This window comes from Vigna unguiculata, chromosome 9 (assembly GCF_004118075.2).
Source record: "Vigna unguiculata cultivar IT97K-499-35 chromosome 9, ASM411807v1, whole genome shotgun sequence".
Lineage (NCBI taxonomy): Eukaryota > Viridiplantae > Streptophyta > Magnoliopsida > Fabales > Fabaceae > Vigna > Vigna unguiculata.
In genome coordinates, this window is record NC_040287.1 from 174,811 (window position 1) to 195,235 (window position 20,425).

Here is a 20,425-nt window from a genome sequence, read left to right on the forward strand (position 1 = left end):
GCTAGATGGAGTAGTTTTGCAGACATTTTGATGCCAAATTTGATGGTAAATGACTGGAATCCTGGTTCTTAGCTGATTAGAAATGGCTGAAAAAGCTTGTCCACGAAAGAAAACCGTAATTTTTCTTGCAGTTGGTGGATCCAAATCCAGCTGTTAGTGGAAATGAATATCAATGTCCCTCTTAACGTACAAACAAACACCCCTTGTGGATACGGTCACTGACACTCCAACCATTAAGCATGCACTCCTCAAATGTGTCCATTTATTCACTGAACCTCCCACCATCACATCACTTTTCAGTATTTCTTCAATTCATTGAATCTCAATCATACAACTACAGAGGCTAACATGTATATTTTAAAAACATCAAGTATGCTCTAATGTTTCTTCTTTAGTACAAATCTTTAAATAACTAAATAATATATGTGAGGAATAAATCCAAACCACACACACGTACGCACACACATATGAGAGGTGCTGATCTTGATTTATTAGTTTGTCCTAGCTCTGTTTTGATCCTTATTTTACTGTACGAGGTTAAACATTATTTAACAACAATGGGCAGTGAATTTATTCAGATTAACGAAGCAGCAATCACTGCTAGGAAAGAGAAGACAGTCTCAATCGGTACAATTACGCTTAATTTTTTCTGCAATTGAGATCTGATACTTCACATGTTCTTAACATAATTTTCGTCTTATCTTACATTATCAAACTCACATCAACATAAACAACTCTATAATAAATCATATTTGAGCATTAGGTTTAGGAATCGATCATATAAAGTTTACCCATACTTATAATCATATTTCTGGTACAGAGCTCCTTTTTCCTTCAACTAGATCTTGTGTAGGCAGAAATCTAGATATTATGTAAGTATTCTGGTATGTGTTAATAGTGCGTGTGTGAAGTTGATTTTTTTGAATGAAGATTGATCCAGTGGAAGGAGAGTAAGGCGAGAAATTACAGTAGTATGGACCAGATCTGAATATATTACAAATTACATATGGAGGAATTGATGGAAGGTGTGAAATATTGTAAAAGTGATGGACAGAGAGACAGCGTTAATGAAGCAAGGGGAAACACTCACGATTGGTAGCTGAAGGAAGCACTATGTAATGAAGAACAATGAATAAATCAGAGAAACTGCGGAAGAAAAGAAGGAGAGAGTCCCTAAAAAGTTGGGGGTGTCCGTGATGGTTGTCGTGGAGAGTGATATTGTTTCTGCAAAGAGGGCAAGTAGAATGGTCGTGGAACCAGGGAGCAATACAATGAAGGTGAAAACGGTGGTGGCATCCCGGTAAGGTCCGTATCTTCTTCCCTCCATCAGAGATTTCACACAGACACACTGCACAACAATCTCCTTCACTCTTCTTTCCTCCATCACCATAATTTCTGCTATACACTTTATTGCTTCGGATTTTCAAAACAATTGCAAAGGCTGTAACAGTGAGTATGAAGACCAGTGTGGTGACCATGTTTCCTCTTCTCTTTTCTTTTCTTTTCTTTTCTTTTCTTTTCTTTTCTTTTCTTTTCTTCTCTTTTCTTCTTCTTCCTGGAATTTATTGATAGCCACTCAGACACCAGCGCCTGCAATGCATGCATGCCGGCTTTCAATAATGAGTTCCTTTGTCTTAGTGTCATTGGCCTAATGTAATCCGCTTTTTTTTTTTTTTTTTTTTACAATATTGGTGTTAGAAATCAGAAAACAAAAATCAAAATCTCATTTAAATTTGCTTCAATTAAATTTTAATTAAAATTTTCGATTACATCTTTGTGAAAAATTTGGACTCCTATTAAATATATTTTATTTTCATCTAATTATTTTACCTTCTTTCTTTAATCTTCTCCAACTCACCAAAATGAAACTAATCACCATGCAATCAATATGGAGCAGTTATAGATATCGTATTATTAATTTACTGCATTAGTGGTTGTGGAAAGATGGTACAGAAATAAATTTAAAAAAAGAAAGTTAGAAAAGCAGATAACCAGCCAAACTCCTTTTGTGTTTTAAATAATGTTATTTTGAAAGCGAAGTGCATGAATTAGAAAATATGCGAGGCCCAAAATGGATGGGTTTGGAGGGGCGCGAAGGTGAAGCCCAACGAGGAAGCCCAACCCAGAGTGTCAGAGTGATTGACATTTCACAATTTACATGTATTCTTGGTACTACTATCTTAACCGATTGGTTCCATTATCCTATTTTTCAATTTGTGGTGTGCGAGCGAACAAGCTTCTTTCAAAGCTGCTTCTTCTTCTGCTTCTTCCTCCGAGAAAAGGAGAGGAGATGCACTTTACGCTTCCCTGAATTGCACGCACTCTCTGAGCTTCCATGCCTTTGTTTGGTAACTTTACGTTTCTTCCTAATCTACGCGATTCATAGGATGGTTAAATGTTGTTAATTTGGGTTCTGTTGCGTTTTGAGCAGAGATTACGAATGCGCAACTATCCTTCCGTTATTCTCTGACGTTGAAGGCCCCAATGCCGTACCATGCGCCCAGAGGGTCCTGGATTTGCTTGGACAACCTTAGAAACAGAAAGGAGGCTAAGCTGAATGTGATTAAGGCTGTTGCCACCTTCGAACCTAACACTGTCGCTGCAAAACCACACTCCAACCACTTGGATGTAGTTCCTCTAACCCCTCCTTCCTTTGACCTTCAATTTTCCGACCAAGATACACAACAACCTCAACCCGATGACAGGGAGCAGTTGAGAAGAATGAGGATATCCAAAGCTAATAAAGGAAACACGCCCTGGAATAAAGGAAGAAAGCACTCTCCTGGTATGCTACCCTACTTTCTTTTCTTTGCTTTCATTCTCTTCTTCATTCCATCTCATTCTCAATTATGTGTCACCTCCAGAGACTTTGCGCAAAATCAAAGAAAGAACAAGGCTCGCGATGCAGAACCCTAAGGTGATGTCATGTAAGAATATTCTTATGTCTTTGTTCAACTAACATTTTTCATATTAATTAATAACACAACATCCAATCCATCTTAATTCTCTTCACCTCGAATGCCTCACTATTTCAAAGCAAAGCACACGATATCTCATGTTCCTAATTTTTTAGCCTCTCTCTGCTTCGCCTAACTGTTTCTTAGAGTCCCATAAAATAATCTATCATGATTAATCAGTAGTAAATTTAGATGTGAAAATGATATTTTGAATATTTGCTCATGTAACATTTGTGTATTGATTTCCTTAATAACATTTGGTAATGCAGATAAAAATGAAGCTCAGTAATCTTGGCCACTCTCAAACGTAAGCATATGCCTAATGCCTTTCCACTTTGGTTGCTGTTACCAGTAAATACTGCTTCTCATGTTGGTCAAAATGAATGCTGCTCTGCTTCTTTGTTATTAATAATATCTGCCTTCTTCATTGATTGCACAGCACAGAAACAAGAATGAAGATTGGTGCTGGAGTGAGAAGGCGATGGGAAGAGAGGCGTGAAAAGAAGAAGGCAGTGGAGTCTTGCTGCTTTGAGTGGAAAAATTTAATTGCAGAAGCTTCTAGAAAAGGCTTTGTTGGTCAGGAAGAGCTGCAGTGGAATTCTTATGAAACCTTGGATGAACAGCTGAAGCAGCAGTGGTTGATGAGTGTTGACCAAAGGAAACAAATGATAAAGACATCAGGTGGCAAAAGAGCACCCAAGTCCCCTGAGCAGAGAAGGAAAATTGCAGAAGCCATTAGTGCAAAATGGGCTGATCCTGTAAGTCTGTATGCTAAATACATTGAGGTTGGGTAAATAATTGCTATACTGCCACGAAATGTTCCCTAGATCTTTCACGTATCTTTCGCGCTAGTTGATACACATAAAAAGTTTTATGTCATGGACACTAATTTTTGTATGTCTAGCATTTTTGCCATATCTAAAAAGTGGACGTTGATATGTATGTGTTTACTCTATCCTTGATGTGCACTTTGACTTGTATTCTTACGTATGTTTGAATAACTTGTCATCCCAAATGTGGTAGATAAGTCTACTCAAAACTTTGTACCCTAACAAATAATGCTTTGTCAAAGTACTCAGACTGATTTGGGAGCTTCTTTTTTACTTTTTCCCCCTCTAAAAGAGCAATTTATTTCTGTTAAATCAGGAATACCGTCAAAGAGTTTATTCTGCATTGTCCAAGTATCACGGCACGGAAGTTGGAGCTGAAAGGAAAACTAGAAGAAGGCCAAAAGATGATACCCAACCTATCAAGAAGAAACCTACAAAAAAGAGAGATACTGTTACTAGTGCTCATGTTAAGAATGACTCAAAATCCCATAAGACCATCCTGTTGAAAAAAAGTAAATCCCCAGCCTACAAGGATCCTTTGGTGAATTCTAAGCTTGAAATGATAAAGAATATTAGAGCACAGAGAGCTGCTTCGGAAACCACACAAATTCAAGCCATTGAACGAGCAAGGTAAACCCATTTTCTACTAGCAAGGATCAGTGTAGAAGATTATATTATTTCAATAATAAGTAAATAATCCCCCTCCCTCTCCCAAACACACACACAACCTTTTTTTTTTTTTTTAACATTTGGCCTTCTTTTATCCGTGGTCATGGTGGATTCACAAAACATCAAACATTGTCTAATTCTGTTTGGTTGTGGAGATTAGGTCATAGAAATCAAGTTTTGGTTTATTTGATTGCTATCATGTAGTAGTCATCATGTTTAAATTCATGAAATGATATGTTACGCGCAGACTATTGATTGCTGAAGCTGAGAAAGCTGCCAAGGCACTGGAGGTTGCTGCGACAAAGAGTCCTTTTGCACAGTCTTCTTTGATAGAGACCAGAAAGCTTATAGCTGAAGCTATTCAATCACTGGAATCCATTGATACACAAGCTATAACTGACAGTAATGTTCCTTCGGTTGGTTTGAGTGAGGTCAATCAGGAAAAAGAATCAGCATCTGAAGTTCTAAACCAATCAAAGATGGCCCCAGTAAATGGACACACGACATTATCATCAATGGACTACAAGTTCTCTGAAAATTTTCGCAAATTTTCCTTGGAGAAGCCAGTTAATGGTGAACCTGAACGTCTCCTAACCAATGGCTGCCCATCCTTTCCTTTTAGTTTGAATAGTCAGATAAGCGAGTCTAGTCCATCTAATCAACAAAGGGAAGCTGAACAGGATCAGAGAAGTGAATACGAAACAGAGCCTTCTCCAATAGTGATGGGAATTCAGTCCCTTGAAAACGAGACAGTGTCTAGATCACCTATAGTAGTATCTAAAAGATGGGTTCGCGGAAGGCTCGTTGAAGTGGCTGAAGAGAAACAATAAAATGGGTAAAGCTTAGCTCAGTTTTCAAACATTAATACAATGCAATGTCACATTGTTTGTTGCATGTTATATAGATCATAAATGCCACAAATATTTTCTGCTTTAAATAGTGTGATCATTGCTTACTCATCCTTTCACTCTTTGAAATCAAGCAAGAGGTGAGTTGAATCAGCCTCGCAACAGCCGACCACGTGTAGACAGATCGAGGAAGACTAAAATAGCAATCACTAAGGAAAGGGCACACTTCTATTAGGTCACAGGATACTTCTCTTAATCATGTTATTACATTAAACTAAGTTAATCATATGATTGTTTTGTTACCGTACAGCGTATGAGTTGATTCTGTGAGTAATTTATATTGTAGTTTTGTAGCCACCGCAGAGTTGAGCCCAAGCAGTGGCCATTTTCCCCTTAGGCAGGATAATCCATTACACTCGGGATCCCACCCGAATCATTAAGAGTAGGGCAGTGTTGGTTAAGGGTCAACGAAATTTTCTCTTACATTTATTTTTTCAAATTCGCCCTTCAAGTACTGTATGGCAATTGACCAAAACTTCTATAGCTCTGCTCCTTCTCGGTGGTACTGTTTGTAAGGCTTTATAATAAAAGGTTCTTGAAAGATAAAAGTGTTCATTTTTAATCAAACAGATTTTTTATTAAAATCCAGATAGAATAAAAAAATTCAAACAAACTTGAAATAACCAACTTATCTTGGGGAGAAATGTTTCTCCTTATATTTGGAGTGTAATTAATATTTTGTTATTTATCTCAATCTGATCATCAAACTGTTACATGAGAAATTGTTAAATATGCATTACCTGTTTTATGAGCTTCATTCAACAATTAACATGCATGCAATAAATTAATATAGTGAAATGAATTTGAGAAACGAGATGTTTGACTGTGAGAAGCCTTAGAAGTGGCAAACCTCCGACTTTAACAACTATTACATCACTACTCATCATTCAATCGTGTAATGATAGAGGCTTCCATGCATATATTGACGGACCACGTGGAACGTAAGAATTATTTTTAAGACAAATGTATTTTATTTTCTATATTAATTAAAAGAAAATTAAGAAGTTAAAAATAGATATTACAAATTATGATTTAAAATAAGTAGCATTCATTTTCGTGTTCTTATTAACCTTTTCAAACTCTTTCTCAGTTTCAATCAGTCAAAATTCTAACATACATACAACCATAAATAGTTATACATTTGATAGTATATATTATATATTATTTTATGTAAATTGAATGTTAAAAGATAATAGTTATACTTACCAGTTAAACAGTGAGTATCAAATTTTGCTATACTGAATAAATTCATAATGAATACATTATACAAGAACAAAATCTTTTTGCTGCATGAATAAATTTATAATAGATAGATTAAAAAAGAAAATAAAATTATCAAATATTCCATTGTCGTCCAGCGGTTAGGATATCTGGCTTTCACCCAGGAGACCCGGGTTCGATTCCCGGCAATGGAAATTTTTAACTTTTCTTTCCAAAAACTTTCTCCTTAATCAGGTAATGTGATTTTTATTATTTTTGTTGTTGCGTGATTATTGTGGTAGTTGGGCCAGTTGAAGATTAAATTAGTGGAATAAGCAATGGGCTGAGATGGGCCTGGGCGGTAGGAGGTCGTTTTCGTTCACAAGCCACAAGCAAGACGTTATTTTCTTCCTTCCTTCAACTTCCGCAGTAACACTAACACAACAGTCATCGTCCTCCTCCGCTGACCAGTCACCGGCAAGCAGCGATGGAGAGGGATTCATCTTCCGACGAAGAAGACGAGGTCATCCATCAGAAGGAGAGGAATGCGCCTACGTCTCCCTCTTCCTTCCACTTCCAATCCCTCACTTCGCGAATCACTTCCTACTTCAATTTCCCTTTTCAGAAGAGATACCTCTTCGCCATTCTCCCTCTCTTCGCAATCCTTCTCTACTACGTCATCCCAGATTCCCACTCCCTCTTCTCCCTCTCCTCCGTCAACGTCAATCTCCGCCACCATCAACCCGAGGAATCTCAATTGCGCGCCCTTTACCTCTTGCGCCAACAGCAGTTAGGGCTTCTCCACGCTCTCAATTCCACCTCCCAAACTCACACTCTCAAATCCCTTCTCTCCAGTCAAATTTCCCTCAACTCACAGATTCAACAGCTTCTTCTCAGTCCCTACACCCCTGCCACCTCTCTCCATTTTGGGAACGCCGCGTGTGGAACAGTGGATCAGAAGCTGCCAGAAAGGAGGACCATCGAGTGGAAGCCCAAGGCTAATAAATTTTTGGTTGCAGTGTGCGTCTCGGGGCAGATGTCTAACCATCTGATGTGCTTGCAGAAGCACATGTTCTTCGCGGCTCTCCTTAACCGGGTCCTGGTTATTCCCAGCTCCAAGGTGGATTATGAGTACGAGAGAGTATTGGATGTGGAGCACATGAATAAATGCATTGGAGGTAAAGTCAAAGCGGTAATCTCCTTCCAAGAGTTTTCTAGCATGAGGAAGAATGGCAAGCACGAGGGTAAATTCTTGTGTTATTTTTCGCTGCCTCGACCCTGTTGTCTGGACGAGGAGCATTTGAGGAAGTTGAAATCGTTAGGGCTTTTGTCTACGAATAGGCCTGCGGCTGTGTGGGATGAAGATGCGAGGAAGCCCAGGAAGAGGAGCGTGGAAGAGGTTGTGTCAAGGTTTTCACGGGTGGAAAAGGAGGATGTTTTAGCCATTGGGGATGTATTGGATGCTGATGTGGAGGAAGAATGGGTGATGCAAGCAGGTGGTCCACTGGCTCATCGGTGCAAGACTCTGATTCAACCCAACCGTCTCATTTTCCTCACCGCTCAGCGTTTTATCCAAACCTTCCTCGGCAGGAACTTCCTTGCATTGCATTTTCGAAGACACGATTTCTTGAACTTCTGGTACCTACGTCGCCTCGCCTCGCCTCCTTAATCACCATCTATCATGACAGCGCAATTAAGTAAATAATTGCGTGCGATATGATTGTGATTGTGATGTGTGATGATCCGTTTTGTTTCTTGTTTACAGTAATGGTAAAAAACCAAGTTGCTTTTATCCTATTCCTCAAGCAGCAAATTGTATCTTGCGTGTGATTGAAAGAGCCAATGCACCCCTCATTTACCTCTCTACAGACGCCGCAGAGAGTGAAATTCGGCTGCTTCAGTCACTGCTTGTGCGAGAGGGCAGGCACGTGCCACTTGTCAAACGCCCACCTCGGAATTCGGCAGAAAAATGGGACGCTTTGTTGTACAGGCATCATATTGAAGGAGACCCTCAGGTCTGAATACAATGCATTATATGTCAATGTCATTCATTACCTTATTTTTTCCGACCGCTTTTAACATTGGGTCAATATTATTTCTAATTCTATGACTTATTCAGTCATCACGCTGCATCTCTTAGTTGTTTAGTTTGTATCCATGTGTGCAATGTGCGGTGTGCGGCTTGTAAATTCCTCTGCTAAATTGCCTTGTGGGCATTGTTGTTCTTAAGGTGGAAGCTATGTTGGACAAGACTATATGTGCCATGTCTAGCGTGTTCATTGGAGCATCCGGTTCAACTTTCACCCAAGACATTCGACGGCTAAAAAAGGACTGGGGATCCGCATCATTGTGCGATGAGTACCTTTGCCACGGTGAGGAGCCAAATGTTGTAGCGGAGATGGAATGAGAACCTCAAATAACTCTGATCTCACTTTCGGGGACACCTCATCTTTGTCCTGCAAACATTTGACTTAGACTAGGATTTTGTCAATATGTGTTGTCATGTATGATAGTAGAGTTGCCCGTTTCACTTGTAACTTTTACTGGTTTATATATATATATATATATTCTACCACAATAAATATAGTGTATGATTCACAGCTTTGTCCTGAATTTGTTTCCATGTATAATCCTTCTTCCCTATCCCAAACCCACATCCCGATTCTTTTTGGTTAGAGATGAGTGGAAATAGATGTACATTGGTTGAAAAAAATGGAAGATAAATAAAATATAAACAAAGTTTTTTTATTGAAAAAAAAAAAATTAATTATGTGTTTTTATTTTCGAGCATAATCCTCCTGGATAACATAATTAATTATGTGTATGCTTTTATTTTCAAAAGCAATTTTTCTATTCTTGACAATATAAGTAACTATGTTGCATCTTTTCTCAACTTTTTGCATTTTTCTTCTCATTTTTGTGCCGAAACTTGTTATATTTAATCTTGATTTTCGTGCTTTCCTCTCGAGAAGGAAAAAAAAATATAGATGTCGATTTGCCAATTGACATCAAGTATATAATAGGTATGAAAAGTGTTATTATGTAATGGTAATAGGAAAGAAAAATATAAAGAAATAATGGAGTTTATCACATCACTCTTTTTGGAAATGAATGCTGAAGGTATCTCTATCTATGGATTACATCCAAGGAACTTTGAACTGGTTTGGTCAGAGCTAAAAGGGAAAGGTCAAAAGCATCTCAAAGTATGTTCATGGATGAAGCCAACTTAACGTTTTAACTCTACTAAGAAAAGGGAAATAATCAGTAACAGTTTCTAAATCTATAAATAGGCTGTCTCTAAATCTACAAATAGGGGGAAGTGGGCGTAGCAACCCAACTTACACTCTACCATTATATCAATGTTGACTCTGAAATCTCTATCAACAACACCACGGTGTGTAAAATTAAACATGTTTTTCAAGTTGAAGTGTGTGTTTTAGTTATCACACATGCCAATTCATCCCTAGTTGGTACTGTCCTCTACTCAATTTTATTGTCATAATGTCATCTATCGTTGAACATTACAAGCAACAAAAGTAGTCTAGCAGCAAAAACAGTGGAAAAGAATAATACTGTTTCAATCATCTTCTGATTACTGTGAATAGATTACTTCACCGTTAATGGCTACATTAGCTTAGAAAGTTAGATTGCATAACTAGGAAACCTTTCATTATTACCAGTTGTTATTAACAGAATATGGAAGGCACCCATCTAAACTGAGCTTCAAATTTGTAACTATCGAAATTATATTACAAATAAACCACGTACATGACTCGGTGTCTAACTCAAAGAAAGGGAGAAAAATATAACTACATTTCCATTTCCATGGGGTTTATATCTCCCGTAGAGCTGCCTCATCGCTTCCTCGTAGGGATCCTCCATGATCACTATTGCTAAATGTTCGCTTGCTCATGTTAGCTCGCTGCACCAATCGCACCAGTGCTTGAACCACTTCTGACATTGGTGGTCGGAATTCAGGCTCCGGCTGCCCCAAAACAGTAAAATAAACACATTAACATGCTATGCACAAATATATTCTTTCCACCCAATTCATGTTTACATAATCAGTATATTTTGTGTGAATAAAAAACGTGGCTGACCATACCTGCACGCAAAGGGCAATAACATCCGCAAATCGAGAAAGAGACTTAACAGGATATAGCCCCTTCAATGTAGGATCAACCATTTTACTCAATGCATCAATATCATGGAGTTGAGGTGTTGCCCATCGAACCAAAGACTGCTCAGATCTTGGCCTTGAGCTGTTACAGAATATCAGAATCAGGCTACTAGGGGAGCCAACATATGATTTGTGTATAATTTGAAATGCTGCAGAGTATTGCTTAATAACAAGAAGAAACCAAAAATTCATACCATGAAATTATGTTAAGACATGTATTTATTTACATAAATATTTCAATTGTTTTACTTTATGCAATGTATATCTATCAAATGTGAGGTAATCATTTACCTATCAAATGGCTTCCGGCCGCTGAGAAGTTCCAACATGACAACCCCAAAGCTGTAGACATCACTTTGCAGAGTATACTGACCAGACAACGCAACTTCAGGTGCATCATATCCAGATCCAACATTATGACTCAATATCTGAATGAGACCAAAAGTTAGAACAATAATTTTATCGGGTTTGGCCAAACACAATCACGTTCAATTATAAAAATCTAAGTTCTAAAGATTTATAAAACCACCTGGTCTGCATTTGGAATATAGCTAGCCAATCCACTATCTGAAAGATGAGGATTAAGCTCTGTATCAAGTAATATGTTGGCTGATTTAATATTCTTATGAACAACGGATGGCGAACTAACTTCATGTAAGTACCTACAAAAAATTGTGGAGAAAGTCTGGTCGTTGAGTCTCAAGTAACATTGACATTTATGCTTGATGTCCAACCACATGTTGCCACATAAAAATCATGGGAAAAGAAAAATTCCATTGTAAGTAAAATCTTTACTTTCGCAAAGTGGGACTCTCCCACCTATACTGATAGTGCACTGATTTTCAAGGTGATAGTGGATAAAAAATAAACTCAATTCCTGCTTTATAGTCCAAAATAATCTTCCAGTGTTTATATTTCCAAATATGAACACTAGACAAAGTATAATCCAGAGTCCAGACAAATTTTTATTTGGCAAAAAAAGAGAAAACTAGAAACTGAATTTCAGTTTTAAATCAGTCAAGCCCAAAAAGGACAGGTCAGCATGCAATTTAGGTAGAATACCATACAAAATAAATAAAACAGAAAGATAGAAAAGCAAGGAGGAGCTAATAAAGGTGGAAAAACAGGTTAACTAAAATATTGTTCATGAATTGATGCAAAAATTCCTCAAAAAATTCTGTATAAGGACCTTATAATCCTATTAGTACATAACTAACTTACTCTAAAGCACGTGCAGTACCCAAAGCAATCTTGACACGGGAATTCCATATAAGTGGTTTACTATATTCGTCTGGTAGATGAAGGAAGTCATGCAGTGATCCATTTTTATGAAATTCGTAGACCAAGAGGTGTTGTCCATACTCTGAGCAATAACCTACAAGCTCTGTCACATTTGGATGATGCAAACTGGAGATGTTTGAAATTATTTCTATAAAATCATCTGACAAATCACTGGAAAGGACAGATGAATCTATCTTCTTCACTGCAAGAACCTACAACATAATTAAAAATTAAAAAAAAAAAAAAAGTCAATCATTAAAAACTTTTGGTCCAAAGTAGAAATTTTCACTATTTAATGGGATATTAGCTATATTTGTGCCATTTCATGGGCATGATTTTCGGGGCATCTTTGCTCTTTTTGCTTAGGGGAGAGAATATTGGAGACACTAAAACAACCTTATGCCATATCAGAAGTGCATGCATCTGTGTGCTTGTGCATAGATAATACACAGATTTGATCCTCTTTGGGGAATATTATATATTAATGACAATAATCTGGACATACCAATCCTTGTCATTGGAATCAGACAAAGTCAAATTATAGTAATATAAGTTAAGAAATACCTCTCCATCATCAAATTGAGCACGGTAAACACGCCCAAAAGACCCCTCGCCAACAAGATGATCCACATTGAAGCTACCAGTAGCAATCTGCAGGTCAGCAATAGAATATGATTTCACATTTGCAGGAGCTGTTACAGTCTTCTTCACAATTGTGGGCTTCTTGGAGAACTCTTCATCATCAAATGATTTATGTCGATCAATAGGTGGGGGTTTAAGATTTATTGAGGCAGAAGTATCAAGCGTCTTCATGTCTGGTACTGAGGATGCTTGCTCAGACTTCTCTTCTGCATTACGGCACATATGTCAATTTGGATAATCAAGTTGAAAAGCAAAATATATGCCAAAGTTTGAATTGCAAACTTTAATTTGGTAATAACCACATTACTAAACAGAAAAGACCAACTGGAAATATATAACAGCAAAAAAAGGACAAGTTGATCTTGTTCTTAAATAGTAAAGTTTGGCAACATCATAATAAATTTATCTAGAGAAGAATAACATAAGGATGCCCTCATCATTAAAGAAAAAATATCTTGAAATAGTATGCAAGACGCAGACCATGCACTCCATTTGAGGGAAGTGGAGCAAAGGATTGATTGTCCAGCTTTTCTAAATCTGAAGATGTCTTCTTGGATTTTCTCTTCGCCAGAAAGAACACTACTATTGCCCCAACAACTATGACGGAGACTACAATTCCAGCTATGGCACCACCTCCTATACTGGACTTTTTGCCCCCATCAACTGAGCTGCTGCTGCTGCCGCCGACATCTGGGGTGGTGCTTCCCCCTCCAGACTGGTGGTGTTTGTTCCTTTTTGGTATGGGAGGTGTACCAGGAGGAGGTGGGGGTGCAGATCCGGAGCTCCATCCATTACCACCGCTCCTAATGTTAAATTTGTCTAATATTAGAGCTCCACAAAAATTTATGATGAAAATCTGATTCTGAATTTCCAAATTGCTGACAATGAGAAATGCTTACTGTAGGTTTATGTTCTTCAACTGTTCCGGTATCCATCCAGTGAAATTATTGTTTTCCACATTCCTGAGAATAATTTAAGACAATAAATACAATTGGCTTCAAGTTTTTCCTTTTGGAAATATAGGAAAGGAGCTATGTCATATGATACAACAGAGACGCACAGATTATCCAGAGGAAGATTAGCAAGGACATCAATAGTGCCCGTAAACTGATTGTTTTGCAGATTCCTGCCCAGATATAAACAAATTAACTTAGAATGCAATCAATAAAATGTAATGTAGTAACAGAAAACATCAACAGTCAGTATCTTTACATGGTTGTTATGCGTGAAAGTGAGCTCATAGTCTGAGGGAGGTCACCGGTTAGAGAATTGAAAGAGAGATCCCTGTAATATGGAAAAAATATAAGCCCACTTGGCTCAAATTGTTTGGTATTACCAAGGACCAAAAGTAGCCATGTAAATAATGAAATTACCAAAACCATATCACATGAAACATATTTCAACAGCACATATGTATGTATTCTTTTCACATGCAAAATGTCTTGAAATGCAATCACAACTAATATTGTAAGACTATTGAACTACATAATAGTAATTCATCGAAAAAAGCATTATCAGAACATACATGAGATTAAAAGGATCAACACTTTATAGAAAGGTAACAATAACTTGATAGCCATTTAGACTATTGTTTTTATGCAGCTGAAGGGTAAGACAAATTCTCACAATGTGGAGAGGGTGGAAAGATTAAGAAAGTTAACAGCCAGTCCTTGCTGGAGCTGATTGTGACCAAGATTCCTGCATAAAAAAATAAAAAATTATCCCAGGAGCTTGTAGTGGTGATTGATACAGTACAACTATGATAAATTTACAAGAAGAAAATTACATACAGGTCTGTAAGAGCGGTCAGGTTTGAAATAGAGTAAGGAACAGTCCCTGTGATGTTATTATGAGCAAGATTTCTGCACACAAAGAACTAAGAATGTTACAAATCATATCATAAATAAAATGCACAGAAGAGCCACAACCACATATCAATTGAAACATACAATCGCTGCACATATGGAGGGAGTTGATATGGTATGCTGCCGCCAAGACTGTTGCTACTCATGTCTCTACAAAAGTTTATAAGGTCACACAATAATAGCAACGAATATATGTAAGGAAAGAGACCATTAATCTTACAGGGCGCTCAAAGATGTCAAGACTTGTAATCCATAAGGCAACGACCCAGTTAGTCCAAGATTAGACAACTTACTGGCAAGTCACAAATAATAGTCATTAAAGATAAACACCAAAGCCTAAAGGTAATGATCAAATTATATAAAGTGAAGAAGAGAGTGGGACTATACATCTCTGTAACACGGTTGCCTGAGCAAGAAATTCCTTTCCAAGGTTGTCCACATGGATCATCACCATTAGCAGGCCAACCAAGCTGGGCTGGTGAGTTCAAATTTTGAAATAAAAATCTCAAAGCAGCAGCTGCAGAAAACATTCCAAAAATAAAAATATTAAGCAAACCCAATACATGTACTATGGATTTTCATTATCTAATAGGTTATGGCCTCAGCACAATCCATTTACATATTTCAGGGTATAGAATTCTTTTCAGGAAAAACTAATCCATTATGATAGAATCCTTGAATATACTACTCCTAAACAAAAGTGAATAATTTGGACCTTAGCCTTGAATACAGATTAAGAAAATGATTTCTGACAATTAATTGGTTATTCATAGATTATAAAAGTTGCAAGTTTATAAATATCAAAGCGTAGAAACTAAAAAGAAACCCAACTTTCACCAAGTATTCTCAAAAGGGTACATCGTAATTTCCAGGGTGGAAGTGGTATGGATAGGAGATTAGTAATTGTTTTTTTGTGCATAATGTTAGTTCAAATAGCATCACCAAATATTAGGCACCTGAAGAAAAGCCATTCAAAATTATATCACCGGGCCAGTACAAAACAGAGAAATTTGAAGGATCATAATGCACCCATACAAGTCTGTATTTAGGGATGTAAATGAGATTCAAAATCATCAGATGTTCATCAAGCAAACATTCTAGATATTCTGAAGGGTCACAAAAGCAATGCAGACTGCTTGTTGAGGATTTAAAGATGTGGACCACACAAGACAAATAAGGAAGTGTACAGCATTAAACTAAACATGAACTATATAATACAAAAAGGGTAAAAACAAGCTATTTAATGTGTACTCAAACCTTAAACAGAAAGCTAAACCCTACAAGATTTTGTTAGTGATTTGCCAATGAAAAGTCAGAATGGCCTAGTAGTCTAATGCAGTAGTTGGTTTATTTTTAACCACTTCGTATGAACTACTTCAAATCCCATATTTGAAATATGGCAGATCTAAAATGTGCCATTTGATAGATAAGATTAAAGAAGTCCACATACAACTTTGACAAGAATTTTGGAATTAAGCACAGGTGAAGTTAACACATTTCCACGTTACTGCTCGTGCTGTTAAAGCATTTATCCTCACGGGACAAGGGCTTGCTGAGGCTACTATAAAGGATGGTTCCGAAGTCCAGAAAGGCAGCTGCAGCATAGAGGGCTTACCACAAACTAAAAATAACGCACATGCTCCAGTGCGTTGTAGACATTACCATTCAGTACTCTACGCTGCTTACCTCTGAAAATTTTTAGCTTCATTTCATTGCGTAATATAACACATGCATGATTTACTTGCACATCAAACTGAACACCAAATGTTGAAGATAAGAAGTCAACGGAAGGGGATGAAAAAGGAAAGACCAAGAGTGTCGGCAAACTATAAAACACACACAAAAACAACTCATAAAGCATTAAAATATCAGAAAGTGATTACTAAAACAAGCAGCTTATTTTTCTCAGACTCTGTGTGCACTACTACATAAACGTTTTGGCATTTGATCCATAGTTGATGAAAGTTGAGCAGGGAGGTAGAGGAAAAAATTGAAAATTTTCCTTGTCAAAAAGTTGAAGGGTAGGAGATATATACACGGAAAAGAAAAGGCCATGGAAAGAAGTGAGACTTCCATCAACAAACGAATAATGCAGAAGACTCTGTGAGAGAACTCTAAGGATTGATTATCACTTATTTAGCACTTAGCATAACATAAACCTTAAAAATGACGCAAGGCAAGGCGACCAATTACAAAATAGTAAGAACCGACAATCAAGTGTACCAGAACATATTGTTCAAACTGGAAAGGAAAAATACAATTCATTTGATGAGACCATTGGCATGCAACGCAAGCTGTACTTCGTAGAGAAAACCAGCAAACTGTCTAAAACACTAACAATCACGGTAATAGAACTGATGTGATGTGAGCCACTCAATAGATCAGCTACAAAGCTTCTCATTGTCTCAGAATAAAGGAAAACTAAAAACTACAAATAAATTGTTTGAACAGTTCAGAGCACACAAGTGAAATGGGGGAAGAGAGCAAGGTTTTACAAGAGTAGCACAATGCAAAAAGCAACAAACAGATAGAGTGAAGTGAAGTGAAAGAAGAGACTAACCATCATTTGGATCTGTAGCAGAAGTAGCACCATTGGGCATCCAACAAAGAATGCAGGAAGTGATGCACAGCAACAGTAACAACCTTCTAAACTCCACCATCTCTCACCAAATTCTTCCTACCCAGAAAGCTGAAAGGGTTTTTCAGTCACCCCTTTTCAGCAAGTTCTAATCTTTCTCTCTGATTATTTTATGGGTCTATGCTAATGCTGCCCCCCATGACCAAGTAAAGCTGGCCAGCACGAATTGCCAAAAAGAATCCAAAGTCATGGAAATTTTATTTACTTTATCACAGTCACAGTGCCTCTCGCAGTATTCGTATACATAAAAATAAATTTATACTTCAATAATAGTACCTCACTATTACTATAAGAAAGAAATTTTTTGTGAAGCTTGGTTTTTCTGGATTTTTCTGTGCTGGATTTTTCTTTCAAGACAATTTAAGTAGCTTTCACAATACAGGGACATGAGTGAAAGACACGTTTCTACAAATTTATTATCATACAATAATATTTATTTTCTGCTATGTATTTATTCTGTATATACGTATTGGTCAATAAATAAGCGAGTATTGGTAAATGTGGCTTTCATGACAACGGCTATGCCAGGCAAAGCTGAAGAAGGAAGTCAAAGAAACCAATTACTTGAAATGATGTCATGCAATATTTAATAAATTACTAAAAAGAAAGCAAGTGACGCAAAACATTTATCTCTGTCTAATTTTAATGATGGAATTAACTTTTTTTCTAGTTACAGAATAATAATGGAAAAAGACGTTTGAACTAATGACACCTATTTTAAATGCCGTTTTTTGGGGTAATAATGAGGGTTCAATAATTCTCAGAGGGTTGTGACTCGGATTGAGTAACATCTTTAATTTTTAATTTTTATGTACTTTATTGTTTTCGAATATTATTATTTAATTATGATGTAACGTAATTTTCTATTGATGTAACATATATTGATATGTGCTCTCTCAATTATTACTATAGAACAACATATACAGTGACATTGTTCCATATAGTAAAACTAAGAAACAAAAATTTAGCAAAATAAAACAATTAATAGAGATTAAAACATATATTATCTTTCATATAATCTTCCAAATGAATGTGTGTGTGGTTGTTTGTCGTGGGTTGTTAAAAAAAATTAACATCATTAAAGTTTTCTTAATCGACAGAATAAATAAAAATGATGTGTTTTAATTTTATTCCTACCATTTATAAGAATAAATTAATTTAGTTTATATATATATATATATATATAAACAAAATTAATATATGATAATTAGATTTAAGTAGATGTGTAATAAATAAAAATCATAATTTATCTAGTCTCCTTAATTCTTCTTAGAACACATATTTCATAACTTATTCAGGTTGAAAAAACTATAAATAATAATTTAATACCCGTGATTTACATATGACACAATATATCTCTTAAAAAATATAATTAAATCATTTTTTTTACTAGTTTAATTAATTTATCATAGATATTTTATGATTTAAATGAAATTCAACACAATTATACTTTCATCATAATATATTTGACTAAATATATTATAGTCCACTAGAAAAAACATGTGTCTACATTTTTTAATATTTATATTATAACAAATTATTAATATTGTAAATTGATTATGTGGGGTGGATGTTTCTGCAGGTGTACGCGTGTTTGAGTGGATGAATGTGGATTTTTTTCTTGCATAACACAAATTAAATACCTAGGTAGCATAATGTGCTTCACATTTACTCTAGCATCACACTTCTTTTTTTCAGGTCTGAATTTGGCTTCCCGATAATTGAATTTTAACCCCGATAATCGGATTCTGACCTTTGTTTTAGCATGCGTTGGTCCAAATACTAACCAGAATTCAGTTTCCTGGGTCTAGATTTTTATTTTATTTTGGTTTTTTGTTTTAATTAAAAATAATATATTTTAAATAAATTAATATAATATTTTAAGATGGGAAAATAATGCAGTAACATTTGTAGTGTTTTGTAAACTTTTGGAAGTTGTAAAATATGATTTTTGAAATGTGTCAGTAGTTATAATTTAGTGATCGAATTACATTTTTTTTATTTAGAGTGTAATTATTTTAGTAACCAATAAATTTTTATTTTGTAAATTGATATCTATATTTATTATTATAGTGATTAACAATTTTTTGTCATTAAAATTTGTTATTAATAAAATATTTTTTTATAGTAAAATAAAAAATATAAAAATATTTTAAATTAAATGAATTTGAATTTCTTAAAATAGTAAATTTTTCTATTAAAACATAAAGGATTAATTTTTCATAAAAACTTATAGAAAAATAAAATTTGCAATCGAGAAAATTGTCTAATTGTGCCCTAAATACATTCTAAAATATGTATTTAGAATTTACAGATGATAAAATTCCTTTTGTAATCTGTACATATTATTTTTAAGTGATTTTTAATTCATTGTAGATCGATTGAATTTAGACAATTAGATTAATTTTGCAACATTTTATTGAAGACAATAAAACAAAAGGCAGTTATTTTATTGTTCAGTTTGACATATCAACATGTAACAATGTTCCACATGACAAAAAGAAGAAGAAGACAATATAGTCTAACATAAAAGTCGCAATCTCATTTAACTACTTTTGATTGATATATATATATAACAATAATGTGACTAACATTGATTGAAGAGGACATGACTTCAAATAAAATATTCACAACAAAATAAAACAATTACATAATCCATTCAATACCACAACTTATATATTAATATTAGTGTTACTAATATCACCGACATTTCTAATATAACAATCAATATGAAGAAAAATTATTAATATAACTCCTTTTATATTTAAACAACTCTTTCTCCATTTTAAACCACTCATAAATCTATATTAAGATAATATTTTTACTCTTAGTCACTAGATGCTCCTATGACCATATTCATTTAGAGTGGTCTAATCGAATAATTACTCCAATACCATTATTTTGTCATATTCTTTAATCTATATAGAAAGCTTAAAAGATAAAAAAATCAAATTCGATATAAAATTATCACATTATATTTTTTAATTAATATTTTGCATAAAGAACATCAAGTGTTAAATAAAGAAATATTAATATAGAATATCCCCATAAACAGACCTGTAACCACTATCTTTAATAATTTTTTTTTTTACAATGGATTAGATTAACATTTGTTTAAAATCACTAGTTTTTATTATTTAAAGAAAAATCATATAATATTTTTTGGTGGTGAGGTATAGTGGGTGTCACGAGCGAGTAGGAGAAGTTGCTAATAATGTGATCACAATTTCATATGTTAGCTCTGCAAATTTTTCC

At 35.4% G+C, this 20,425-nt stretch overlaps 3 protein-coding genes and 1 non-coding gene across 7 annotated transcripts; 3 read left to right on the plus strand and 1 right to left on the minus strand.

Annotated features, from left to right (window-relative positions):
• The first annotated feature begins 447 nt into the window (after positions 1 to 447).
• LOC114163350 lies at positions 448 to 5,901 on the plus strand. Of its 4 annotated transcripts, XR_003599406.1 has the most exons (10): positions 655 to 1,305; positions 2,053 to 2,348; positions 2,432 to 2,785; positions 2,865 to 2,917; positions 3,227 to 3,264; positions 3,397 to 3,715; positions 4,104 to 4,417; positions 4,704 to 5,291; positions 5,439 to 5,539; positions 5,651 to 5,901. XR_003599406.1 is itself a non-coding variant. In XM_028047610.1 (9 exons), exons 3-9 carry the CDS (start codon positions 2,336 to 2,338, stop codon positions 5,284 to 5,286), a joined length of 1,674 nt encoding a protein of 557 aa, XP_027903411.1. In that variant the 5' UTR covers positions 448 to 627; positions 931 to 1,305; positions 2,053 to 2,335; the 3' UTR covers positions 5,287 to 5,611. The 4 variants fall into 4 exon arrangements, 3 of the variants coding, with proteins under 3 accessions (XP_027903411.1, XP_027903412.1, XP_027903410.1); XM_028047610.1 differs by lacking the exon at positions 5,651 to 5,901 and adding an exon at positions 448 to 627 and having other exon boundaries at positions 931 to 1,305; positions 4,704 to 5,611; XM_028047611.1 differs by lacking the exon at positions 5,651 to 5,901 and having other exon boundaries at positions 5,439 to 5,611.
• An 806-nt stretch (positions 5,902 to 6,707) lies between these two features.
• Positions 6,708 to 6,779, plus strand: TRNAE-UUC. Its single transcript has one exon. It is a non-coding gene; the product is annotated as a tRNA-Glu (tRNA).
• Positions 6,780 to 6,942: 163 nt separating this feature from the next.
• LOC114164562 (O-fucosyltransferase 36-like) lies at positions 6,943 to 9,187 on the plus strand. The gene is made up of 3 exons (XM_028049279.1): positions 6,943 to 8,202; positions 8,330 to 8,579; positions 8,795 to 9,187. Exons 1-3 carry the CDS (start codon positions 7,052 to 7,054, stop codon positions 8,969 to 8,971), a joined length of 1,578 nt encoding a protein of 525 aa, XP_027905080.1. The 5' UTR covers positions 6,943 to 7,051; the 3' UTR covers positions 8,972 to 9,187.
• Positions 9,188 to 10,131: 944 nt separating this feature from the next.
• LOC114164007 (protein STRUBBELIG-RECEPTOR FAMILY 7-like) lies at positions 10,132 to 17,380 on the minus strand. The gene is made up of 16 exons (XM_028048458.1): positions 17,093 to 17,380; positions 14,920 to 15,049; positions 14,753 to 14,824; positions 14,617 to 14,682; positions 14,458 to 14,529; positions 14,294 to 14,365; positions 13,880 to 13,951; positions 13,728 to 13,793; positions 13,567 to 13,629; positions 13,148 to 13,470; positions 12,590 to 12,873; positions 11,966 to 12,237; positions 11,274 to 11,406; positions 11,036 to 11,172; positions 10,670 to 10,826; positions 10,132 to 10,549 (listed from the first exon to the last, which is right to left on the minus strand). The coding sequence occupies exons 1-16, from the start codon at positions 17,190 to 17,192 to the stop codon at positions 10,397 to 10,399; spliced, it is 2,172 nt and encodes a 723-aa protein (XP_027904259.1). The 5' UTR covers positions 17,193 to 17,380; the 3' UTR covers positions 10,132 to 10,396.
• Between the last annotated feature and the right edge of the window lie 3,045 nt (positions 17,381 to 20,425).